Source organism: Nanorana parkeri, unplaced genomic scaffold (genome assembly GCF_000935625.1).
Source record: "Nanorana parkeri isolate BGI_ZX_2015 unplaced genomic scaffold, ASM93562v1 scaffold1071, whole genome shotgun sequence".
Classification (NCBI taxonomy): Eukaryota; Metazoa; Chordata; class Amphibia; order Anura; family Dicroglossidae; genus Nanorana; species Nanorana parkeri.
The window spans coordinates 97,367-122,761 of record NW_017307339.1 but is presented as its reverse complement, the minus strand read 5'-3'; the positions used below and the strand labels follow the sequence as shown (position 1 = coordinate 122,761).

The 25,395-nt window shown below is 40.9% G+C and overlaps 1 protein-coding gene across 1 annotated transcript in view; it reads left to right on the top strand.

Moving 5' to 3' along the window:
• MCPH1 (microcephalin 1) overlaps positions 1–25,395 on the top strand; it is a 238,927-nt gene that overhangs the window by 202,508 nt on the left and 11,024 nt on the right. Inside the window, exon 13 of the mRNA XM_018567597.1 lies at positions 22,809–23,046. Within this exon, the coding sequence (XP_018423099.1) occupies positions 22,809–23,046 (238 nt within the window). The remainder of the gene's footprint in view (positions 1–22,808; positions 23,047–25,395) is intronic.

Here is a 25,395-nt window from a genome sequence, read left to right as displayed (position 1 = left end):
GGCTAGAAACCCAGACTGTGGGACTGTGATCACTGAAGACCGGTAGTGAGGGGAAATCTCCCCAATGATGAAATGTTCACAGCAATAAAAACCCAGCAGAGGCTCTAACCATTCTCCACTTTTACAAAACCTAAAAAAAGGATTGAATGGATTTACAGTTTAAAAGTTAGTGTTGCTCTATAATTGAACACTTTGGGGGTGATTTACTAACCTAAACACACGCACGCACTAGGTGTGTGTGATTTTTACACAGCAAAACGTATTTATCAACCAAAAAGTCTCTAAAAGCATGTTTCCACTAATGCCATATATGGAAAAATCATGCACATAATGCATATATAATGCTGCTTCACAGTTTAGACAAAAATGGTTAGCTCATGCATTTACATTCCTGCATTCATCAACGCAAGCAACACAACGTAGAGCTAATTTACACAACATCACCTTGCAATTCATGCAGGGCTTTGCACAACACACCTGCTGGGTGTGTACACACTACAAAGGTGTCTAGATTCCACCAATAGATCATGCTGGGAGGGAACACACTACAGAGGAGTATACTTGTTCGTGGCGTGTTTATAAGGTTAGTAAATCAACCCCTTTGACTTTTATTATAAGTCAAACAGCAATGTGTAAACTACAGTCATATTTCATTGTTCGATGTCCTTAAAAGAGCAACAATAGTGTTTTTTTTCTTCTTTTTAACCACTTAAAGACCGTGGTGTTAAACCCCCTTCCTGGCCAGGCCATTTTTCAGTATTCAAAGCTGCTGTACTTTGATTGACATGTATTCCGTCATGCAACGCTATACTGAAATTACTTTTATACCATATTTTAGGGGCAGATAGAGCTTTCTTTTGGTGATATTTAACTTCCTGCAGAATCAGCTATTCTCCTGAGCACTGGTCCTGAATTACTGTTTTAGAGTGCCTCGTTTCTCAAGCAAAGTACTATGTAGTCACCCTTGTGTGTGCTAGTAAGCTGTGTATGTCTCCACAAATGCACAGACACAGCAAATCCCTCTACCTGGCCCCCTCTCTTCCCTTCTCCGAACTAGTAGATGAACAGTTGCTGTAGTCTGCTCTGTCCCTTGTGATCTTGTACTGGACAGTAAGTTTAGGAAAGTTGAGAGACTTTGAAGCAGCTGTTCAGAAACATGATGATTGTATTTAGGCAAAAAAGTAAAGCAATGCTTTGCTGAGCAATGTATATTTGTTTGATCTGGATTTATTATTGAAAAAAAGTTGGAGAGTTTAATACTGTTTTACATTTATAAACGGTTTTGTTATTATTATTCATATAAAATGCTTAATGTTTACACAGCACATGCTCCAAAAATATTTTGAAGAGTTGCTTTAAAAAAGAGATGGAATTCCTACTGACCATTCTAACTGCAGAAGTTTGATATGCTTCAAATGTAATTCCTTAAATATAAAATGGCCAATTGTCCTCTTTGACGAAGTCAAATTAGGCTATACACTGTTATTTTTCTTTTTTTTATCCATCAGAAATGAAGTCATAATAATATCTTGCAAACATTCTGTAAGCAATAACTGTTGTATTTTTTGCTAAGGAAGCTAATTACAGTAATTGTCAGCTACTATTAGCATTTTTCTGAGTCTTACGAAAATGTTCACTAGAGATTAGCAAAGAAATCAAAATTTGTGGAAAATTGAAAATTAGTTTACTCCTTTGGTAATAATTCATCCTGTGAATTGTGAAGCAAAGCAAATGGGAAATACTGCTGCAGGATGTTAGAGGCTCCACATTGCAGTCTGTATTTTCTAAATAAAATGTTAGTGCAGTGTGTCATGTTTTTGTAGCAATGTCTTGTGGTTTTTAATAAAAACAATACAACCCTTGCCTATATATATATATTCGAACGATACACTCACAACATACTGACCTGAGGTGTGCCATGGTCTGGTTGGACAGTATGCCAATAAGGGGGCAAAAGACAAAAATTTTAGGAAACAATCTTTATTTGTAAATGCATTACATCGCCAAATTCGAAAATGCCTTAGCCATTTCTACGTGCGGATCTGGAATATACCTGTTAAAGCATGCCGAATTCCACCGGCCTAATCTTTTAATTATGTGAGCAGGTACTCCGTGTCAGGAGGCTGCCCCTATGCAAAATGAATGCCTGGAATAGCATTTAGTATTAACCCCCAGTTGCCTAAGGAGTAGGCGGACATGCGTAATGAATTGCTGTGAGGAGAGAGGGGTACTAGGAAAGGGCAGCAACGGCCCATGCGGCGGAATCTGAGACAGATACTATGAAAGAACTGTGCTGCTGCATGATGTGGGCCGCATATCGCCCTGGGGTGCTCAGTGAGCCGGGTGAAAAATAATATGAACATGCACGTGTATCTAACCTACACCAACCCCCCCTGTTGATGACAAGCCAAAGCCACTACAGAGCAGTGTATTCTTAATTCAATGACCCCTCTGATGCAGACTGCCCCAGCCTGACCAGTCCGTCTAGCTTAACCCTGTAACAGATGTCTAGCATTGATGCATGGAAACATGACCTGCAGCGAAGGCTGCATATGAACTGTGTGCAGGAACCCATTGCAACAATGGGCGGAAACGCAGGCAACAAACAATGCTATGTGATGTAAATTTGGCCTCACCGTTTCCCTGTAACTGACCATAATACTGGTACCTGTGATCTCTGCCCGCTGCCGACCGAAGGTAACTCGTGATCCACGTATCCCTGCTGGTAGGGCGCCTGCCGCTGATACGCGCCGCTCCACTGGCCTGAAAAATACTTTATCTGCAAAGACAAGGGGGGCATGGTAGGGAATAGGAGCGCTCGAATAGTGAACCGTGATGCCGACGGCCCTCAGCGGTCCCTTCCCCACGTCCGGCGCCGCTGAAGTGACGCACGCCGTTAAAACCAGAAGTGACATCGTCTCCAGCCCGTCTCGCTTACCTGAACGCTGTAGACTGCTCGTGTCTAGAGGAGCCTGGGTGGCCGGTTTAAGAAGGCTGTGGGAACGCAGACTCCTCCCACAAATCCAGGCTTCACTCGTTAGCCTTAAAACATATCTAAGAAACATACAACATCATGGCTAGCTAGTCTTACTGGTAACAGTATTTCTAGTAATCTTCCAGGACAGCAACCTGAGAGATGATTGGTTCCTCATTCCTACAAGAAACACAAGCTGTAGGGATGTTCAGCTACCAGTGCCAATACTTTGCATTTTCATGAGAACTACCAGGGTTGCAGAAGTTGCAGCTGTGACTGGGCTCTGGTGCTCCACCACTGTCCTATATTCATTCGTGTGTATTGTTTTAGAAAAACTGTCACATGACAGTAAACAAAAATGACAAGTATCAGTACTTCTACTAGAAAAATGGTATTGGTGTATCCCTAATATATATATATTTATTTAAAAAAAATCATACATTAAAACAGGGATGCACAAACCCCAGCAGCTCCGTATGCTCCTTAATAATGGCAGCTGCCTCCTAACGTTTGCATTTTTCTCTCGTCTAGGAGCTGGAAAAGTATCTGTACATGTACCAAGTACTGTACTTGGTATCTGAGCATCCCTAACAAGCAGCATAATTAAAAAACCCCTCCCACCCCCCCTTATCCCTCATAAGACCAACTGGGGTTTTCTGCAGTCATCTTACAGGACAGCAAAATGAGAAAAGTAAGTTTAAAAAAAAGCCTGCCTCAGGGTGGGACCACAGTGTGTAGAACTTTTTTTGCCAAATGCAGTAAAAGGACCTAAACCTGAAATCCTCCTTCTTTAGATACAAAATATATAGTTTGCCTAATTCATCTGGCAACTGTACTAGAAGCTTGTAAGCCCTTCTTAGAGCCACTAAACAAAATAGGAAGATGCCAAAAAAACAACAAAAGCGCTCCCGCTCCATGTGAAGAATCGTTTATTAAATGAGGCTAAAAATAGGTCATGTTCTCACAAGCAAACATGAAAACCAAGCAAATCCAGTAGTTCCTTTCTATGAAGACTTAACAGCCCATCAGACGCCACAATGCTGCTTGTTCAGCTCACAGTGAAGCCATCTTCCACCAATGAGTGGCAGGGTTAACACGTTTCTGGGGCATAAAGCTCAGATAGACTTTTGGACTGACAGTTGGCCAATCACGGCCCTTCATTCTTCTGGCCAATCAGAGCTTTTCATTCAGCCAATCACAGTACACTCTGTTCTGCTTATAGATATGGCAGACTTGCTGAGATTTTTTCAGTACAGCTGGATCTGAATGCTAATAGCCAATTTGAATCGGGCACTCGTCTGCTAGTGAGCTTGGGGGTAGCCGATGGAAACTGAAACAACATCTTCACCAGATTAAAAGGGTTTAAAAGATTTCCGAAAACATCAACATAAAACTAAAAATTAATAAATAAAATCAAATTTGACCACAAGTAGGTACCGATCTCTAGCATTCCATTCCAATATATCTATAAGACATCGCACAATTGTGTGCATATATAAAAATACTTAGTACACAAAAATATGCAGTAATATGCAATACAAAAGTATATAAGTAAATAGGTGCTCAGAAATAAATTACAACACTTCAAATAAATTACTATTGATTTCTACCGCCTCTAATCACGTATTGGTAACTTGAGAATTAATTTGTCACAGTGGCATTGGCCTGTGCAACTATGCCTAGGGTTCCTTGTACGACAATATATACGTTAAACAATAAATTGAGAATCTTAAATTAATAGAATACCAGATTTATATTATTGGGAACTTCCATAAATTATCATACTAAAAAGCTCATGGTGGGGAACCTACAGAAACTCTTCAATTATATAGAGGCCCCCCAACTCATCATGTCTTCAAAACCGCAAATATCTCAAATGCTTCATTCAAACCATTAGGTATTAGCCCAACACCTAATGGCTCGAATGAAGCATTTGAGATATCGGCGGTTTTGAAGGAATGATGAGTTGGGGGGCAGATGGGCTGTTAAGCCTTCATAGAAAGGAACTACTGGATTTGCTTTGTTTACATGTTTGCTTATGAGTACATTAACTATTTTTAGCCTCATTTAATAAACGATTCTTCATATGGAGCTGGCGCACTTTTGTTGTTTGTCTTGTTGAGATATGAAGGTTCCCTGCCTTGTGGAGTTGCCCCTTTTGTGATCAGGCATAACTGAGTGGAGAGAAGCTGTGGATGACCAATCTGCATCGGGAGTGAATAGAAAATAAGATGGCTTTATCTGAAGTCTCTTGTGACATTTAGGTATCTAAGGTAACATCTCCAGACTTCTAGACAATGGAAGTTTTCTTCGCTAGGGTTTTTAAAGTTGCCTCAGAAAAAAGGCAGCACAATTTCCTAAGTTCTGTAAAACATTGTGGCTACCTTAGGCACATACAGTGCATAGGATCTGGGTTAAGTATAATTGTCAGATAATGTTCTTTGACTGATGAGGCTTAACGATCCCCATGCTCCTGGCCTTCTTAATGACTAGAAGAAATACCATCCTAAACATCATAAACTTTAAAGGAACAATCCATTAAAGTTTATTAAGGACCTCTGACAAATCCCATGGGAGGATTATCTTCTGCTGGACTGGCTTTTTCTTACTGGATTTACAGCAAGTCTTCAGCCTAAACCTGTGCACAGAAATTACTGAGAACGAGACCGTGGTCCACTCCATCTTTAAAAAAAGGCTTAAATTGTCGGCACTGAAGGAATAGTAAGACTTCTCTTTCTTTTCTCACATTGGCATACATTTTCCTGGTAACATTTTTTTTTTTACTTTTGAGGAATAGTGTTAATTATCCTCTCTGAGCAACCTTTTTCTCTTTGCCACTCAAAATCCAGACCACCAACTAAAAGAATTCCAGTCTGGGATGCATCACTGTTCTTTGAAAAGAAAGATACGGCCTGACATGCAGGCCTCTACATCTATCCCCCTCAAATCATTTTCATTTGCTTCATGTGAAAAGAAGTGTTTTACTTTTCTGTTTTGTCTGTCTGTAAACAAATTCACAGAAGACATACCCCACTTGCTGGCAATTGGCTGAAATGCTGCTTGATTCATTTCCAATTTGCGGTGACAAAATCACCCTCCAACTAATAAAGTCTGCTAAAAGCTTTGATTCTCCTCTTATGTGAACTGCTGAGATTGAGAGAACATTCTCTTCTGCCAAAAACAAGGTCTCTTAAACTACCTACAACCGTGTGGGAGATCTGGTGCCCTCTTAGTAATTAGTATGCCACCATAGTAGCTTTTTAATAAATATGCCGAGTCAATGCACCCTAGGCTTCATAATGAAATTTGGGCTCCCCACCCCAGCATCTCTTGTTATTTTTATGGGGGAAATCTGAGCCCAAAACCTGCCTTCTGCCAAGTTTACCATGTTTATTCACCAAGTTACTGTCTGGAAGAGTCCAACAAATGCTTTCCCCATGTTGAGAAGAGGCACATCTGCAAGGTTCACAAGTGCAATTGGGCCCACGTTAATGCTGGGATTGAGACAGTCATAAGACATAACAGTCTCATCATTTCTTTTAGTGTGACAACTGAGGTTGAGACAACTTTCTGGGTTGCCTAGAGGATCTTGCAGACTTTTTCTTGTGGCAGAATACATTTCTGAACGAATGAGTCAATCTAATATCCCAGTAAGCCAACCCAGATTCTCCAAAGTGAGCAAGAGTTTTGGAGATCACTGTCACGGACAGCGGGCCGGGTGGAGCACCGAGAGGGTACAGGAACGCGGGAAGGGCCAGATGTGCGGGATATCAACGCCCTTCTCTCGTCCTCTGAGATCTTCCAGCGTGCTGGCATCCCAGTCCACAGGTGTGAAGGTACGGCCGTAAAACACAACACGCACACACAATGAACTAATCTAAGCTGCCACCACCCACAACTTAAAGGCTTGTCTGAAACCTTTTCCCAGACACTCCTACTCTGTGCACTCTGCGCTCAAGTAGGCTGGCACAGGCTTTGCAGACCACACACACTGCTCTCACTAGCAGTACAGGTTGGCCAAACCAGGCACACTTACCTCAGGTTAGTACCTCCACTCACAGTCTCCTGCACTACCGCTGGCCACCACTGTAGGGAGACTCACCCAACTCAAGCTGTCTGGACACACACACACAGGCAGATGCAAATCTTGCATACAATCTAGTGCACTCTAATGGTTGTGTGAAAGCCTAAGTGGTTTAATCACGCCCACTAGGATTCCCCAAGCTACCCCCTGAGCACTTCTTGCACTGCCCACACACACACACACATCATATAACACAGATCCCTGCCTAGCAGGGACTTGCAACCATGCTTCTAGGCACTGATGATGCAGATAATCAACTATAAACATACAACAGACACAAAACAGTCTCTTCAAATTCGTGCGTTCTTTTAGAGCAATCAAAAACCAGCTTATTTATTTTATATTTAATATCACTATATGGGCAGTGCACAGAAAAAGGTAGTTACAAAAATAAGAAGTTACAAAATGAGACATACTTACAAGTTAACAGTATTAAAATAAAAAGGGATAAACTTACAGATATTATGATTAATCCTGCTTCTGGGGTTGGATGGAAAAACATGGACGCATCCCCATGTCAGTGGACCCTTGAATGTGGCAAACCTTGGTTTCACATCCCCATTATTATACTGTGGAGATCAAAACAAGTTTCCATCCACTGAGCCCAGCCAATCTGATGGAAGGGGCTGGAGACTGCATATTTCCACCTGGGTCTCAGGTATAATTTTTCTATTGACCATCTTTGAACCTTCATAACTGTTTCCACTTATGAATTTATGAATCCGAAAGTGACGATTCTGGTTGCAGCTATTGTTCTGCTATAGGCAGTCCAAACTCCAGCACCCTACGGCTATCAGAACCAGAAATACCATAAAGAGACCCAACTATCAACGCTCCTCCATACCATATCATAAAACCCTCATGTTTAGTATCAGGCAGCTCATCCTTGTGCAACCACTGAAAGTTCTATGATCATATGTCAGATGAGAGTTATGAGATTTGACCCTTTTTTTGACATTTTGAACATTGAAAAACACAAAGGTGAGGTGACGCTTCTTACATTTTGGTGATACCCAAGTCTGGAGACACTGTCTGCAAAATCCAGGAAAAACATTCACTGCTCTGTGGTACCCTGCTGGGGAAGCACAACAAATCAACATTTACTTCAATTGACACTCTTCAGCTAACAAGTTTATGTAAATTGTTAATACACTTTTTTTGCATCTCAGTGCTTCTGATCTCCTGCATCCCCTTTACATCCATTTCCTGTCTAAATGCACTCCAGTGATGGCAGGATTGCATTTCTCAGGCTGGGTTTCTTTATAGTAAGGGAATTGTATCATGCCTATATAATATGTTTAAAAAAAGCCATTGGTAGTCTCCATTGAAACCCTGTAAGACAGGGTGGCAACATAGGAATACAATTGGGAGACAGGGACAGAGATACAGGGACAGAGCATTATTATCCTATAATAAGGAGTGGCGGAATAAGAACCTCCTGGCAGGATTACAAGATATAGTTTAATGAAAGTTGCAGATTTAAAAATAACTTTTTAAATTATATTAAAAACATGTTAAAGCTTATATGAGGTTTCAGTAACTGGGTTTGCCTACACAGATCCAATTCAGTTATTTTATCTTCTTACTACCCTGTGTTCTTCATATTAATTAACAATGTAATACTGTTGCAAAGAAAACAAACAAACAGAGAAAACAAGACGGTAAACAAGTTGTCTATAGTGACCAATTAAGTTAAATCTTTTATTTCCTGGGAAAATAAAACAGTTTATCTTACTGATCACTTTGGGCTCTGCATTTGTTCACATTTTCATTTCTTCCGTTTTCTTTTAAATAACCCCCTTTAAAAATATACATTTGCTCTGATATGTCTTAGACTGACTTTCTCCTTTGTTAACAAGAAACCTTTTTTTCCGTTAATGTTACAAGAACATTTTATAGATTATGCTGCCTCCAGTGGTTAAGCATGTAGAAGATACTACAAAGACATTTTGCTTACTTAATAGAACATCAATAAAAACTTCCCAAAAGAAGATCGACAAGGATGCTCCTAACTAAACAAATCAACTGCCTTTTCTAGAATAGTTCAACGAGAGTGCAGCTGATTAAAATCTACTTTCTTAAAAATCACGGGCACTCAATATAACATTCCCAATGCACAGTTACAGAAAAAGTCATTTTCATTTTAAATAGACAGCTGTTAAATATCTTGATATGCAAATCTCATGGGACAGCTCTCTTTTATCTGTCAATTAAACTTTCTAACTTTTCAAATTGCACTACTGGTATATTTACATGTTTTAGATCAGGGGTGGGCAATTAATATTCTTAAAGGGCCACATGAGAAACTAGGACTGTTGTGGTGGGCCAAGCCTATAGGTTGAACATAATTCTGCTCAATATTAATTGTATCACTTTATAAAAAAGCAGTAGATGACAAGGTTTTGATAATGTCCCCATAAGAGTGCCCCTGTATATTATTGTCCCCACATACCTTCGTTTACTACTTTACTAGTAGGTGGGAGGTAGAGCAGGCTTACAACAATACAAAACACAAAAATTCCCCAGCCTCAACCTGCCAGCCAGCCTGCAACCAAACAAATAGCCCTGTCAACAGTATGCGTTAAAATCAGAGGTTTTAGTTGCACAAACTTTTGGCCAAAAATATGTAGACGCCACACTGCCGCGCCAAGGCACCTCTGCAAAGTGTGGTCCTAACTCTATGTATCAGAGTCTCCAAGTGTGAGCATATTAATGAAGTCGATAAATTACATGCAGGTGTACTTGGAGGTAGCCAACTCCTCCTAATAAGATGCAGGGACGCACTGGAGGCCCAGCAACCAAAAATGCACGCTAGGACTCCAGTGCGTCCCCCAAACCAAAAAGTTTGCAGAGGTGCCTTGGCGCGGCAGTGTGGCTTCTACTAGTAAGCCTTCCCAATGTGCGCCCTGCTATAAAGGCTGGTTATAGATTCATGCATGTACCATCTTTTCTAGGTAGAGCAGGTTGCAGGACAGGACGTGGCAAAAATACTCTTCCGTCCTCCTGTAATGCTGGGGGCAGGGAACAGATTTAAAGGAGAACTATGGGGTTAGGGCTTTTCCCCATAGTTCTCCTTAGGGTAACGGGATGCCACAAACTAGCGTCCTCCCGTCACCCTAAGCTCAGTATACCGCGAGCTACAGCTCACTGTATACTGAGACGCCACAGCTGAAGCTGATCCCGACAATTATGTCTGGATCCGCCCAGCTGCGTGAGTGACAGCTGGCTCTGCCTATATAGAGGCAGAGCCAGCTGTACCCTCCCCCGTCCGTTCCGCCAGTCAGCGCTGGAGGATCGGAGCAGGGAGGGGGGAATCCAGCCACTCCCCTGTCACGGCAGAGAGCTGTGACAGGATCGAGAAGTGAGCGAACGCCGGGATGTGTTCGCTCACTTCCCAATCTACTGAGCCGACCTGTGACAGTCTCATTGTCACAGGTCGGCTAGAACTATGAGGTGAGTGAAAAGCACTCACCTCATAATTCTCCTTTAATGCCACAGGTTACTAGGATCGCGAGCAGTCCCAGCAACTAGTGACTGCAGAGGGGGTGGGCACCTGACGTCATTGGTTGCTAGGATGCCAGCAGTCTTAGCAACCAATGACTTAAGAGGAGGAACTATGGCTAGCAGTGGATGCACCGGCCAAGCACAGATCGGCGATAGCAGTCCAGACAGAACCACCACTCAGTCTGTGGCTGGACTGCGAGACGGACAGGGACAGACCAGGGGCCATAAAATGCTATGGTCTGGTTTCAATAAAGCAATATCAACAATATGAACATAATAGCAAAGATTAGGTGTCTGTCTGTGAACATTCGGAGTCTACTTTCATTACATAAACGAGTAGTCTTTGTGCAAACTGTCTTACAGTTCCCCCTCAGCAGCCTATTCTGGTGCCTGGAGACTACCCCATTCACCCTTACAGTAAAGTTGTACTTGTTCTAAAATTAGACGTTATTTTGAGTCACTTACCCAGAACAAGCATGCAGAAAGTCAGGTAACTATACTTGGTCATGGTAAGTAACCCAGCATAGATGTCAATGGGATCAGCAAGACATCCAGGCAACTAGCAGTTTCAGAAGAAGTCCACAATGGTAGCCTCTATATTTTCTCTACATGCTTTCTTTAAAAGTCAAGCAGGATAAAGATTATATTTCAAAGGTGATATACTTTATTGTCCATTGCGCCACTGGCGAGCTAAACAAAAAACAATGTTGAAAGCCAGCCGCTATATAACCCATTCTCTACCCAGCATGCCTCAGTTGTTTGATAGTGTCCTATGAGACTGGACACCTTTTTTCTATTGTTGCTAGCTTTTCTTTTTATTGAAATGTTATTTATTATCCTTGACACACCTCGTTCACTAACAGTTTGTATACCACTTCAGGTCCTGCAGCCCCTCTATCCAGTTGCAAGTGCCTCTAGGATCCATAACATCCCTACGGACTTTCACAGTACATCCCCAGAGAGGGAATCAATGACTGTCACTTTTCTCAATCCCATTCTTAGTGGTATCATTTTTACTCCTGAGATCTCTGAAGAGACATCACATTCCTTGATGTGGGAGAGTTCGTCATTGGTGATTGTCTACAAACTATGATTTTTTTGCCATGGTAGAAAAGCAATTTTTTGTTGCAGTACATTGCATTGAAAATAAAATAATTTTTACAAGACAATAATACTAGAAGAAAGTTTTGCTTGTCCTTGGTACCATAAGTAATGACAAAGTTATTTCCTAATCTGTCGGCCCATGGCTGTAATGTAAACATTGATCTGGTCCAAAAGGGATATACAGGTGCAGGAACTGAAGTGGTTAAAGTTACCAAATGCATTAAAGAGGAGCTGAACGCTGGGGGTAAAAAAAATAGCAGACAGACTGAAAGTCACTAGTATTGCACGTGGTCTCTCTGCAGGTAATCTTTCCCCATTACTAACTCAGCATGGCTTGATCATTGATACGATGGCTAGAGTTGATCATCTCAGTTCCCGGAGCAGTGCTTTGTTTCCTCATGTCAGAGCCTCTAACAAGGAAAACAGGGAGCAGCCAGGAATGACAACCAAATCTCCCCTCATATCTCCTGAGACTAGAAGTCAGGGTCATAGTGCATTAGATTTTACACTGCAACTATGGGTTCTAGACACACTCTCATACCAGGAAGTGCATTTCTATTTTTCAGGAGAAATTACAGACAAAATGTAAATTTTTCAGGGTACCATTAATGCACACTGGATATTCTGGGATTCCTGCAGCAAGAACTTACGTATACCTGCGGCAGGAATGCCAAGTGTCTCCATTCAGATGTGGCTGCTGTACCCACTGAATGTAATGACAGGGTGACAACTAGGGATGTCCCGATACCGCCGATACTCTGACAGTGACAGCTGTATGTCCCGGCGACTGCTGTGCGGGGATGGGACAGGTGGCTCTGTCACTGCAAGGAGTGTTTAGCCTGGCGGTGCCTGTACAGTCTCGGCAGGCACCGCCAGGCCACCACATCCTGCTGTGGGGTCATTGGGAGGACCCTCTCCTGCGCCCCTCCACTGGCCACCAAGGACTCAGGAGAGGTTCTGCAGGAGTAAGGTAAGCCCTTATGGGTGATGGCTGGGAGGGGGGGGGATGGGAGACTGTGGGGGGTGGTATGCTGACTTTATGTAAAATGTATAGCTGGTGGTATTCTGCATAACTGTATAATGATCATACAAGAACGCAGAATACCACCAGCTATACAGGACAACAAATTCCAGCACCGGCGGCAATACCAGGGACGCAGTGGTCGCGATTGCGACCGGGCCTTGGCATTCCGCCTGTTGGGGGGGGGCAGAGAGGAAGAAGAGGGCCCCCACCCTGAGATAGTGCCGCTACTTCCCCACCGTTCTGCCACCCGCAGCATGTACGGGCGGCGGGGCTGGAAGAGGCTGTCACTTTTTCTATTTCACTTACCACATCGCGCCGAGCGTCACGTCACTGCTGCTCTGGTGGGCGGCACTCCAGGCAGTTGCCGGCCACCTAAATTAGGTCCCCACCTGGAGCGCCGCCCACCGGAGCAGCATTGACGCGACGCTCCTCTCCAGCTCAGTGCTGATGACGTCCTCATTTGTGAGAAAAATCGTGAGGCACCGCGATCGAGGCAACAGTGAGTAAGACGGGGCCTGGGCCTAGTTTTTTGTGTGATCTACTGCTGCAGTGCATTCTATATGTACTGTACATATACAGTACATATAGAATGCACTGCAGCAATAGATTTACAATTCTGCACTGCTAACATGAATGGGTTAAATGATCCGTAGTACAACTACATGTTACGTACTATTATGTACTATGGATCATGATTTAACCTATTCATGTTAGCAGGGGATAATTGTAACTCTATTACTGCAGTGTACGGGACATGTGTGCTGTATATGTACTATGGATTATGATTTAACCTATTCATGTTAGCAGGGCAGAATTGAGAGCGCCTCCCACAAGCTGAGCACCAAGATGCAATGCAGCGATCCGAGACTACAAGAGACACCTCTAAGTACTTGTACTTGGTCCTGAAAAAGTGGAATCGGGACATCCCTAGTGACAACGACCATATCTGTCAGCAGAAGTCCGCATGTAATTGTAAATGGTGAGATTACATGCGGTTTAGTATAAAGGATTGGCCGTGGATGCACCTTTCCTGCGACCAGGGGCAATAATCTTTAAAGCAAAAGGCTTTTCAGTAATGGGAGTGTTTATTAAGTGTTTTTAGCCTTGAGCGTTTTTGTTTTAGCCAATGAAAGCAAGTTACATTCTGTGTGCGTTTCATATGTTCCCATTGAAGTCAGTGAAACCAAAGATGCGTGATTCTGCCTCAAAAAAAAGCTCATATACTTTTTCGAGCTCCAAGCGAGAGTCGACATCACTCAGGTGTGAGCAGGCACCTTTGAAAATAATGAGATTCTTCATACTGAGTGTTGTAATTTTCTGGGAAACATGCAACAAAGTGCTCAGGTGTGAATGGGGACAGAGGCTTCAGGTGACCTACACGATCCAGTGAGCAGAGGTTTGCTTGTTGTTTTTTAATTCTAATATGAAGGAATAATGTATTCCTTGTCTATCACACATCTGTGCAATGGCTTGTATTACTAATCGTTAATCAAGTTAAGTTTGTATGTGAAAATACTCCTTCACATTAGATAAAACTTTAGGTACTGAATTTAAGATCTTTGACACCTTGGTTATTGTATGTGGTAGGAACAAACTTTGGACATTAAAGTTGGTACAAAGTTGATCAACGGGTTTTAAAATTTTTTGTTTCATTTGATGACTCCAGATATACCTGTGCTACCTACTTTACAATATCTCTAAAATAGTCCGTCAGGTTTATTAAGCGTTACAATAGTCAGATTGCTTCCTACTAGCTACTATCATTTTTTGTTTGAGTATTATTATTAATATTATACAGGATTTATATAGCGCCAACAGTTTGCGCAACACTTTACAATATACGACATTACAATACAATTCAAGAAAAGATTGTAGGAAGGGCCCTGGCCATGAGAGCTTGTTTATAATCACTTCTTCAGTTGTACTGAGTTAATAGTAAACCACCACTGGGGCTTACAGTGACATAAAACTACTTTTACACATTGCTGAATGTATGACAATTATGTTTAACAGGAAAATTTCTCGTCACCCAGCCAATCAGAATCATATTTTCAGTCTCAAATCTGAACTGCAATTTAAAGTTGATTGCTTGCTACGGGGAGCAAGCCATTTTCTTCAGAGCATACTTTTCATACATAAGCCGCATAGTGTGTACGTAAATAAGTGTAAATTCTATTAATATATAGCAACACTTAACTTTTACCTATCTCTGGTTAGCGCACCAAAGTAATTAAAGTGTTATTAAACCCTCACGTTTTTTTTTGCTTATATCTACTGCCAGCAAGCAGTAGATATGTGCAAAAACACAACAACAAAAAAACTTTTCAAAAGGGGTTAATACTTACCTGTGTCTATGCCGCGCGCTCCCGTCCGAACATCTGAAAATGTATCCGGCCATAAAGGATCTTGGGGTGGGTGCATGCGCAGTTCAGATGTTCGGCCGGGAGACGAGGAGAGACACAAGGTAAGTATATTGAACAGCGTGCACCGGCACAGAGACCGTGGGACACAAGCGAAGAGGAGGACAGAGGAGTCAGCGCTGGATCGGAGACTCGCAGCAGCGCTGGAGGGACAGCTGAAAAGGACAGGAAAGAAGAAGAACGGATGAAGAGACATCACTTAAGGTAGTCCCTACACTAACATTGGAGGGAGGGAAAAAAATGTATCCTTTAATGTCACTTTAAGGAGGCATCTTGCAAACCTTGTCCCTTATATATTCCAGATACCATATTTTCATGTCATGTTTAAATCTATAAAATCCATTGTACATGTGTTGAGGCTTTAACAGGTGAAAAGCGATACATGTTTAGTAATCATTGAGTTTTGTGAAAGAGCTACACTGAGTGGACAGGAGTGCTTACTAGAGAGGGTGAAGGATTTCTGACTTAGTAAAGCATGACATGTATTTCCTGTTCACCCTCATCGCTGTTCCATCATCCAGTCTGGTAGATCAGCTGTGTGCACAAAGCTCACTGCTATAAACCGTGTAAATACCATACTACTTAAGCTAGGATAAAGTCTATTTACAAAACAGACTGTTTTATGTTAAAAGAGACATTTTAAACTTTAAATGTATGCTTTGTAATTCTGCACTTCTTCACTGTTGATTTTTTTCCCTTACTAATTTTGAAAAAGATTGGTATGTAAGATATTTGTTTTAAGTCATTAATTTTCTGGTTACCAGTCTTTTTCATTGGCTAGAAACTGATTTTATGTTATGACATGAGACTACATCGAAGCGGTTGTTTATATTGCTTAATAAAGAGACATGTCAGTTTCTGGACCCTCTAACTGCTCCACTAAGCAAAGAGCAGAGTAACTCAAAGGCATGAGAGGTGTAGCACATCTTTTCCATTTGATAAATTACCCTATTAGTACAGTTCACTAACTTGGCACACAGAGGAAGTCTTATGTGTCCAATCCAAACATTTTTCATGGTAACTTCAACACACATTCTTAATGCTGAAAAATGCTCTCATCCTAAGGTCGGTCATGTTTTCAGAAATAGCTAACAAATGGCTTTTTTACTTTTTTTTTTTCCAAGAGAGTCTTGATTTATCAGAGTGTACTGTCCCAGCTGATTTGCAGAGTCTAGTTTTTGCAGTATTGCCTTTTCTCCTTTGGTTTTTATAGTTCCTAGACTTGGCCACCCACTGTTCCTTAGTAGTAAATAAGCGCTTTCAATTTCTAGTGATGGCAAACTATAGACTACTTAGCACTACAAATCTGAAAGCACTCTTCCAAGCACCATTATTTATTATATGGCCACAAGCATATCTCAGTAAAAATTCTATCAAAACTATCTGAAAAAAACATTTTATTATATCATATATCTGGGTCATATAAAAGCATATATTAGACTACAGGTTCAAAGTAAAAAAATCAGCTCCATGTTTCACTTGCATTTGAGACTGAATTCAGTGTGTTAAGCCACACTACCTTGCATTGTGCACTCATTTAAATGTGTAGTCAAATGCACCAAAAATTTGCAAATACTATTTTTTGTAACAGAGTGCACCACAACGCACGGTATTGTGTGACCATGCAACACACGTCCGTTGGTGTGCCTGTAAAAATGAATGGCTTTGCTGTGCATCAGTGCCCAAAATGAGCTACATTACTTTTTTTTTCTGGTATGGATATGTAAATGTCTTATGTCTACCTATATCAATGTTGCATTGATGTGTTCTAGCAAGTGCAGTTGGTGTTACATGTGTTGTTTTTAAGTCTTACTAACTAGATAACAGTTTACAAAAAAAAGTATCTAAAATCTCCAGCTTACATTATTGTTCTGTTTAAAATGTGTCCTGTCTGCAATTTTGTAAATGAGCATTTTAGATATTTTCCCCATGTGATTATGTAATGTATGTACATGTATAAGTAATCAATGCTTTAGAATCCTTTACGAGGTCACAGCAAAAGAAAAGAGTATTTTCCAGGTGGATTGTCTGGAAACCTTTATGATACACTCAAACTTTTTTCAGTAATTGAGATCAAACACATATACATTGTCCAGCAAAGTATTTCTACATTTTTACCCAAGCACTTACATTCATCATGCTTCCAAAAAGGTAGCTCTAACATTCTCAGCTCAGCTTCCCTGGACTTCATGTGCAATACAAGTTGTCCATCAACTAGCTTGGAGGAAGGAGGAGTAGGAAGCATGGGAGTGGTTTGCCTTGCTGTGCCTATTGAGTTTGTAGAGACGCACACACAAGGGTGGCTCTATAGAAACTATGCAAGGCAAGGGATCCACCCTAAAACAGGATATCAGTGCTCAGTGTACCAGCTAATTATTCAGGAAACTAAACATAACGGCGAATCATCCAATGTAAGTGATTTTTTTAAAAACATGGATGGAGTTTATTAACACAAGAATTCTATAGGTTATATTAGCATTAATTGCTATAAACTTTCTTCATGGATTGAACACTTAAATTAAGGAAACCAATTAGTTTATCATAATGGCACCCATTGGACTTTTTTTAAAACTTATCATGGTATACTGGATGGCCAACAAACCCATGGCTTATGGGAACATGGTGCAATATCCTGCTTTCCTGGAGTTTGGTAATTACATATTGTGCAAAAGGGATTAATGGATGCAGTTTTGAAATAATTTCATTCAATTATTATTATTCAGGATTTATATAACGCCAACAGTTTGTGCAGCGCTTTAAAATATAGTGAAGACATTATAATTACAATACAATTCAAGACAAGATGGTAAGGACTCAAAAAATGCTCTGAACATGAATTTCTATCTAATAAGATAAAGAGCTGCAACCTGTAGCAAGAATTTATTTTAGATGAGCTGCCTACAGTACAATACCATATTGCACTTTGTACATCATGCATACTCTTTGCACTGCCTTGTTATATATGTCATTGTCTTTACTTATTTGTATGTTTTATAAAATAAAGGACGTTCCACTGTTCCAGTCCTGCTACATACGTACGGGCATTTTCAATTGTCAATGCATAATTTGAGATTTAGGAACAGAGGGTAGTTAGACATGTTTCTACTGTTTTAGAAGTGATTGTTTTCTGAAGATATGGGTAAACAATGCGATTTAACAGCCTTTGAACGTGGGATGGATTGTTGAAGCTCGGAGCCATGGAGCGAGTATCAGCAAAACAGCAGAATTCGTTAAATGTTCAAGAGCAGCTGTTGTTAAAGTGTTTAAAGACTGGACTGTCAGCCGAAAATCTGGGTCTGAACGTGCGAATTGTGGCCGTCAGCGACTAGTCAATGTTAGGGCAGAACGGAGAGTGCAAGACTGGTACAAGACAACAGTGCATCAAACGAAGTACTGATGAGGTGGTCATAATAATATGGACACTCAGTGTATATACATGGCATGTTCTTGAAACCACTCCTGCACAATACGAGCACCGTGGCATGGCGCATTGTCTTGTTGGAAGAAGCCATCTCCATGTTTCATGCTGTTCCCGCCAAATTCTCACTCTGCCATCTGCATGATGCAACTGGAAACGTGATTTTTTTCCAATGTACGACTGTCCAATCCTTGTGTTCCTGTGCGAATTGGAGACGTTTTGTCTTGTTAACTGCAGACAGCAAAGGTGTTCGAACAGGCCTTTGGCTTCCATATCCCATACGATGCAGTGTATGGCGAACAGTGCGTTCAGAGATCATTTGAGAGGATCCCTGATTAAGATCTGCAGTAATGTGATGCACTGTTGCCCTTCTGCTGTACCAGTCACAATTCGCACGTTCAGACCCAGATGTTCGGCTGGCAGTCCAGTCTTTAAACACTTCAACAACAGCTGCTCTTGAACATTTAATGAATTCTGCTGTTTTGCTGATACTCGCTCCATGGCTCCGAGCGCCAACAATCATCCCACGTTCAAAGGCTGTTAAATCGCGTTGTTTACCCATATCTTCAGAAAACAATCACTTCTACTGTCGTAGTAAACAACCTGCTTCCATATTTATAATGGTCTGGCCCTCTAGCAACTTTAGTGCGAAATTATAGCTAATTTGCCTACAAACGTCAGGTGGTCATAATAATCTGGCCACCCAGTGTGTATATCTATCTATCTATCTATATATATATATAGATAGATAGATAGATATATAGCTGTATAACAACTGCTAACTTCAGTAAATGCTGTTGTAGAAAACATCTCTATCTCCTGCTCCAGTGCAAAGATAAATCTGGATGTCACATTACATGCCTTCTTAAACCTTACAAGCACAAATGTTTTTTAAAGTAGAACTTTACCCCCAAATAAATATTTCCTTTAAATGATCCCTTTCACTGTGTTCACTACATATTTATCTTTTATTTTCACATAAATCTTTTTCACATGCTCAGAGTATTTTGTTTTTATAAGCACTGCGTTACTGCGCATGCTCTCTCCATTTCTTTTTTCGGCACTAGAGAAGTCTTCTCACAACGCTACTGCTTGAAGTCTTCTCACAACGCTTAAGTGATGTATATAATCTCCTCCAGAAACAGGGCATGCTGCTGTGAGATTTTTGAGCCTGGGCTTCCGATCACATGAAGCATTTTCTCACCTAAGATTCCCCATTCAACACAGTGGAGGACTGGTTGCTCTGAGTAGTTTACATCTATTAAGGATTGAATAGTTGTGGGAGACTGACAAACTTTGCGCACGTGCAGGCTTTTCAGTGCACAGAAGCAATGGTTTGCTCATTATGCAGGAAGTATATTTTGGCAAACAGGTACTGTCTTTTACAACATTAATGGGTGATTATCACAGTTTTGGGTGAGCCACACGGGGCACATAGTAAAACTATGTGGACATAGGTCATAGGTATGTCTAACATTCATTCATAAAACATGGTTCTCTTTTACTAGCCTGATTGCTTTATGACATGACACCATTGCCATGTGTACATTGGAAGTTGTAAAGGTCAGCATCACCTAAGGTTTTAAGAGATTAAGATGACACACTGTAGAGCTAGGAAATCTCTCTCTCAGTCTCTAAGAATTACAAGAGTTCAGCAGGTGACTCAGCCCACCAGTGCCAAACTGATATGACTTGATTGTTAAATGGATGTACTCTCAACTGTTACCGAAAACTCATGCCTTGCTTGAATGGGAAAATAAAGAATACGCAAAAAGCTAAAATACTTAATTATTGGAGAATATTCTGTTCAAGGTTCACTTCATTGCTGCTTGTATAATCAAACATTTTGATATGTGATCCCTAATGAAGGGAAGAATCAGTTTCTCAGCACAGATGGCATCACCAGATGCCTAGGCTTTTCACAAGCACTAGAGTGAGGCTTGAGCAGAACTTTTTCCCGTAAAATTAGTATTTCAGTACCCAAGAAGTTCAGTATTCATTATACAGATGTGTTGGTACCCTTTCATGAAAAAAGAAGAACCCACAATTTTCTCTGAAGTAGCTTTAAACTGGCCAAAGTAATTGATATCCATCATTGTTTATTCCATGTTTTAATAAAAAAAAGAAATCAAGCTTTGCTTTTTGATTAAACCGAATATTTTTAATAATACAACAATTGAAAATGGGCGGGACAAAAATTATAGACCCTCAATCTAATAATTTGTTGCACAACCTTTAGAGGCAATCACTGCATACAAGCTATTTCTGAAGCACTCAATGAAACTGACTCAGATGAAACACTGAAGGGTGCTGTCTCTAGACTGCATGTTTCAGCTCTTTTCATAGATGTTCAGTAGAAAGGATATCTGGGCTACAGAAGGCAACTTCAGAATAGTATAATGTTTCGATGTGAGCCATTCTTGGGTGCTTCTAGTTGTTCTTTTTGGGTCATTATCCTGTTGGAGGACCCATGACCTTCGCCTGAGACAGACAATGGAAAGTACATTTGCTTCCAAATTTCTTGATAGTCTTAAGATTTCATTGTGACCTACACAGATTCAAGGCACCCCATGTCAGACCCAGCAAAGCAGCCCCAAAACATAACCAAACCTTCTCCATGAGTTACAGTAGGTACAGCGTTCTTTTCTTTTGAATGCTTTTCCACCTGTGAACATAGAGCTGATGTGACTTGCCAAAAAGCTCCAGTTTTGTCACATCTGTTCAAAGGACATTCTCCTGAAGCATTGTGGCTTATCAATATGCATTTTAGCAAATTCTAATCTGGCTGTTTGTTTTTCGTTCAACAGTAGTCTTCTTTTGAGCCCACTATTGCTCAAAAAGCAACAAATGGTGCAGTCAGACATTGTTCAGCTTGCATCTCTTTGGAAGTTTTCACGGGGTGTTTGTCTACCATTCACACTATCCTTTTGTTCAATCTTGGGTTGATTTCCCTCTTGGGCTACATCCAAGGAGGTTGGCTACACTCCCATGGACCTTAAACTTCCTATTATTTGCAACTGTATAGACGGTATGGACATTCTGGCCTCAATACTGCCCCCCCATCATGTGTCCATGATGACAGTCATGTACCTGTTTCTAATAGGTGCATAAATCTAAATTTATGAGTGCCTACAATACTCTTTATGAATTCCGGTGAATTTATCTCTTATCACACTTTCTTTGCGTTACTCTGACATACCAAAACCATGCAGATATACATGAGACAATTGATTTTATTAACATAATCTTTAAGAGGAATGTAGCATTGTTTTAATGAGCTGTAAGGGCACAAACAAATTTCTCCATGTCTGTATAAGATATTAAATTAGGATTTATTGAGTAAAGCACCCAAGAGTTGCTAAAGGAACCTTTTCTTTTTATAGAAGTCTTTCCCATTTAACCATTTAATAACCCTTTGTTATCCCGAGCATTTCTATGAGTTGTTATTATTATTAATAACTGTGACGGACTGAACCGTCACTGGGGCTGCTGGAGGAGCCTGAGGGCTAGCCTCCTTCCTAGAGACTATGGACCAATCCCTATTTGCCTGTTTCGAGTCCTCATTTGCATGGCGGAGAGCACCTAGGTGAGGACTGGAGGATAGTTTGCAGTTGACCAATAGGAAGGTGGTCGGTTGAGCCACCTTCAAACTGTTGTTTTATATAAGTGTGTGTGTGCATCCAATAAACGTGATTCCTGTTTGAACTTACATGCAGCCTGCTTGGTGTTTGTTGTGAGCTATCACCATTGGTTATGAACGGCACAGAGCTGTAGTTCGAATCCCAAATTATCGGATGTCCGAAATATCAGACGCTGCGGTCTGAAATCTAAGGACTCCCGGGAGAGTGGACCGAGCGAGCAAGGGGCTCATTACAATAACAAAATACCAAAACTACATTTATGATGCTACAAATTATCATAAAATGCAAACTTGGTGCTTTCCATTTTTGTCTGTTTAATAAAAACAATGAAAATTGACAGCCATAGGATACCATAGTAGAAAGATGATACACAAGGGCAGGGTTTTATTCATTGTTGTCTTCTGTGAGAGCACAGAGAAGCTTTCTCCAGAGTTTGCGGGATAGATGAAGTTTGTTGCTATGCTCTGTACATAGGTGTTGCACAGCATGGTTAAAAAATTAGGTACCTCTAAGGCATACAAACTTTTTTTCAATGAAAGTGATTTTGTATTGCATTCCTTGTTTATGATTTGTAGTCCTATAAACGAACCCATGAAGCAACTGTTTTTTACACGCTCTTTCCCCTCCCTCTTTCTACAGATTTGCAGATTACAGCGCCACCTATCAGGAGGAGAATATTATCAGGATTTCCTGTCAAGCATGTCACCCCTGTTTATATCCCCAAGCAGTGATCCTCCAAGTGAAACGCTATCCGAAATGGTGCAGCTTTGTGGAGGAAAAGTGTGCAAAACACTACGCCAGGCCAAGATCTGTATTGGAGTGCTTATGGGAAAGAAACCTGCAGATATGATGAATGTCTCTGAAAAATGGCTGCTTGGTAAGAGAAAAAAAAATATTTTCGATATTAAAGATGTAAAAATGGGGAAACAGCTATTTTTATTTTAAAACAAAAAAATTTAATTTGGCTGTCTAGAAAAATTGTCTTAAAATAGCACAACATCTTGCAAATTCCAAGCTAGGTAAGCATTTCACAGCTAACATTTGAGCCACCAATTTGTATACATACTATATATTTAAAAAAATGTTAAAATTATTGTACATTTAGCACAGTATTTTGGGGGCTGCAGCCTACCTTCTTTCTGCCTGACTGAAAATTTGTAGGGAGTCATCCTAACAGGCAGGAAGGTGGGTGAGGTATGCAAAATGTATTTGCATCTACCATCTGGTATTTTATCATCAGTTTGGCCAGTCTTCACTGTTCTTTATAGAGGATAAGATGAAGACATCCTAAATACCTGGTAATAGTTTATGTATTAGTCCAACAAAGGAGGAAGCGTTTTCACTAAACATCTTGTAATTGTAATGAAGAAAACACCTGCAAATATTTTATCTATAGTAGTTGCAATTGTAATGCTGGGCACACACCTTACATGGTTGTAAGGTAATTAAAAAAACGTACTTGGACAGGCAGATTGTATTTGCGATGATCGCAAGCCGCTCCCCCCTGAGGGGCGGGCTTCCAATGACAGTAATGCCGAACGGGCAGTGTGCGCTTGCGCACACCGGCCCGTCTGGCTTTTGTCTTACGAACATGCTACACGCGCGCCGAACATCGTACGATGCTCGGAGGGTTTTCTAACATGTTCGTAAGTTTAAAGTCGTGCGACCTTACAGTAGTAGAGGTCACACGGCTTCCACACACAATAATCGTACGATCGCGGGATTTCCCGTGATTATCGTACGATTATCGCAAGGTGTGTGGTCACCCTTGTTGAACCTACAATACTTTGTATTAGGCCATCGCTGGCTGTTTACATTCAAGGCAGATTTCCCGCTCGTGCCCGCCGCCTAGCGGCAGGCACGAGCAGGACTGGATGGGACATCTAAAGACGCCCATCCGCTCTCAAGAAGTCGCTGTCCAGCCGTTTAATTACAACGGCCGGACAGCAGGTGGTTAAAATAACAGATGCTGTTATAGCTTTATAAAAGTACACAGGGCCTGAAATGGTGTTTTGGATGACTCTAGTCTTCACAATTTTTTCTACTAGGTGATGTAATGGGTAATGGGTCTACTTACACACAGCTAAACAATGCTGGTGTGGGCATACTATAAGTAGAGTAAACTCACTGCTATCCGGTATTCAGCTAACCGGAACTCCCATCTATCCGGTAAAAAAGTGTACTCACTGTTCTGCCGATCTACCGCCTTCTAGGAGAGGGCTCTGGAGCATGGAATGGACCGAAAAGTGCTAGATTATCCTGGGAATGAGTGTCTGAACGATCTCTGTGTTCAGGTGCCTGATTGATCATTTGTGAAAGTTCTGTGTTATCCTGTGAACAAGCGCCATCTAGTGATCACTCCTGGTACTGCAATGTATTGCTAATGGTTTACAGTACAATATATTGTTATGGTATGGTATAGTATGGGGTATAGCATTAGTTAAACCCATGTTTAATAGAAACTCTCAAGCAACAAGAAATTACATTTATCCAGAATCTACCAATCCCTGTGGATGTCGGATAACAGGGAGTTTACTGTATTTGAAATATGATCTGCAAACATCAGCCCTCTCAACAAAATATTTAACTGAACCTTCAATTTAAATCAGCTATTTAATTTTAGGTGCAATAAAATAAAAGGCGTCCAATGCTCTGAAAGTGGCACTAAACTCAGGAGTTAAATCTTAAAAATGTATTCAAGTAGCTTAACTTTTAACAAAAATTTAGATTATTTCCCTATCACTCAGCTGTAGATCCTCAAATCATCTCTGAGTTTGGGATGACACTGTCCTTCCTTCCGGAGGGTGGCTACAAGCTCGCTCCCATAATGGACCACAATCTCCTGTTTAGCTTACTAATTTGTATTCATTTTTAGTCCATCATGGGAATACACTACATTTTTGTAAATAGTTAGGTTCTTGTATGTATTTTTAAGATTTAACTCCTGAGTTTAGTGTCTCTTGGGAAGTGTCAGGTAGTCGGGATACCAAAAGACAGGACAGAAAGTGCAGGTTTAAAGAATAAAAACAAAACTACACAACAAGAGCGCAAAGACCTTAATGTTATGTATAAAAGAGACTGTCTCTGAGAAAAGAGGGGAAAAACATTACTTACAGGCTGAGCGCTGAAGGTGGGGCAGCCTTGATGGTGGATTGAGGAGTCCAATGTGGGCAGTGTAGTTTCAGTGCTGTAGGAGCGATGCTGTATGTGACTGCCTTGGTTACTA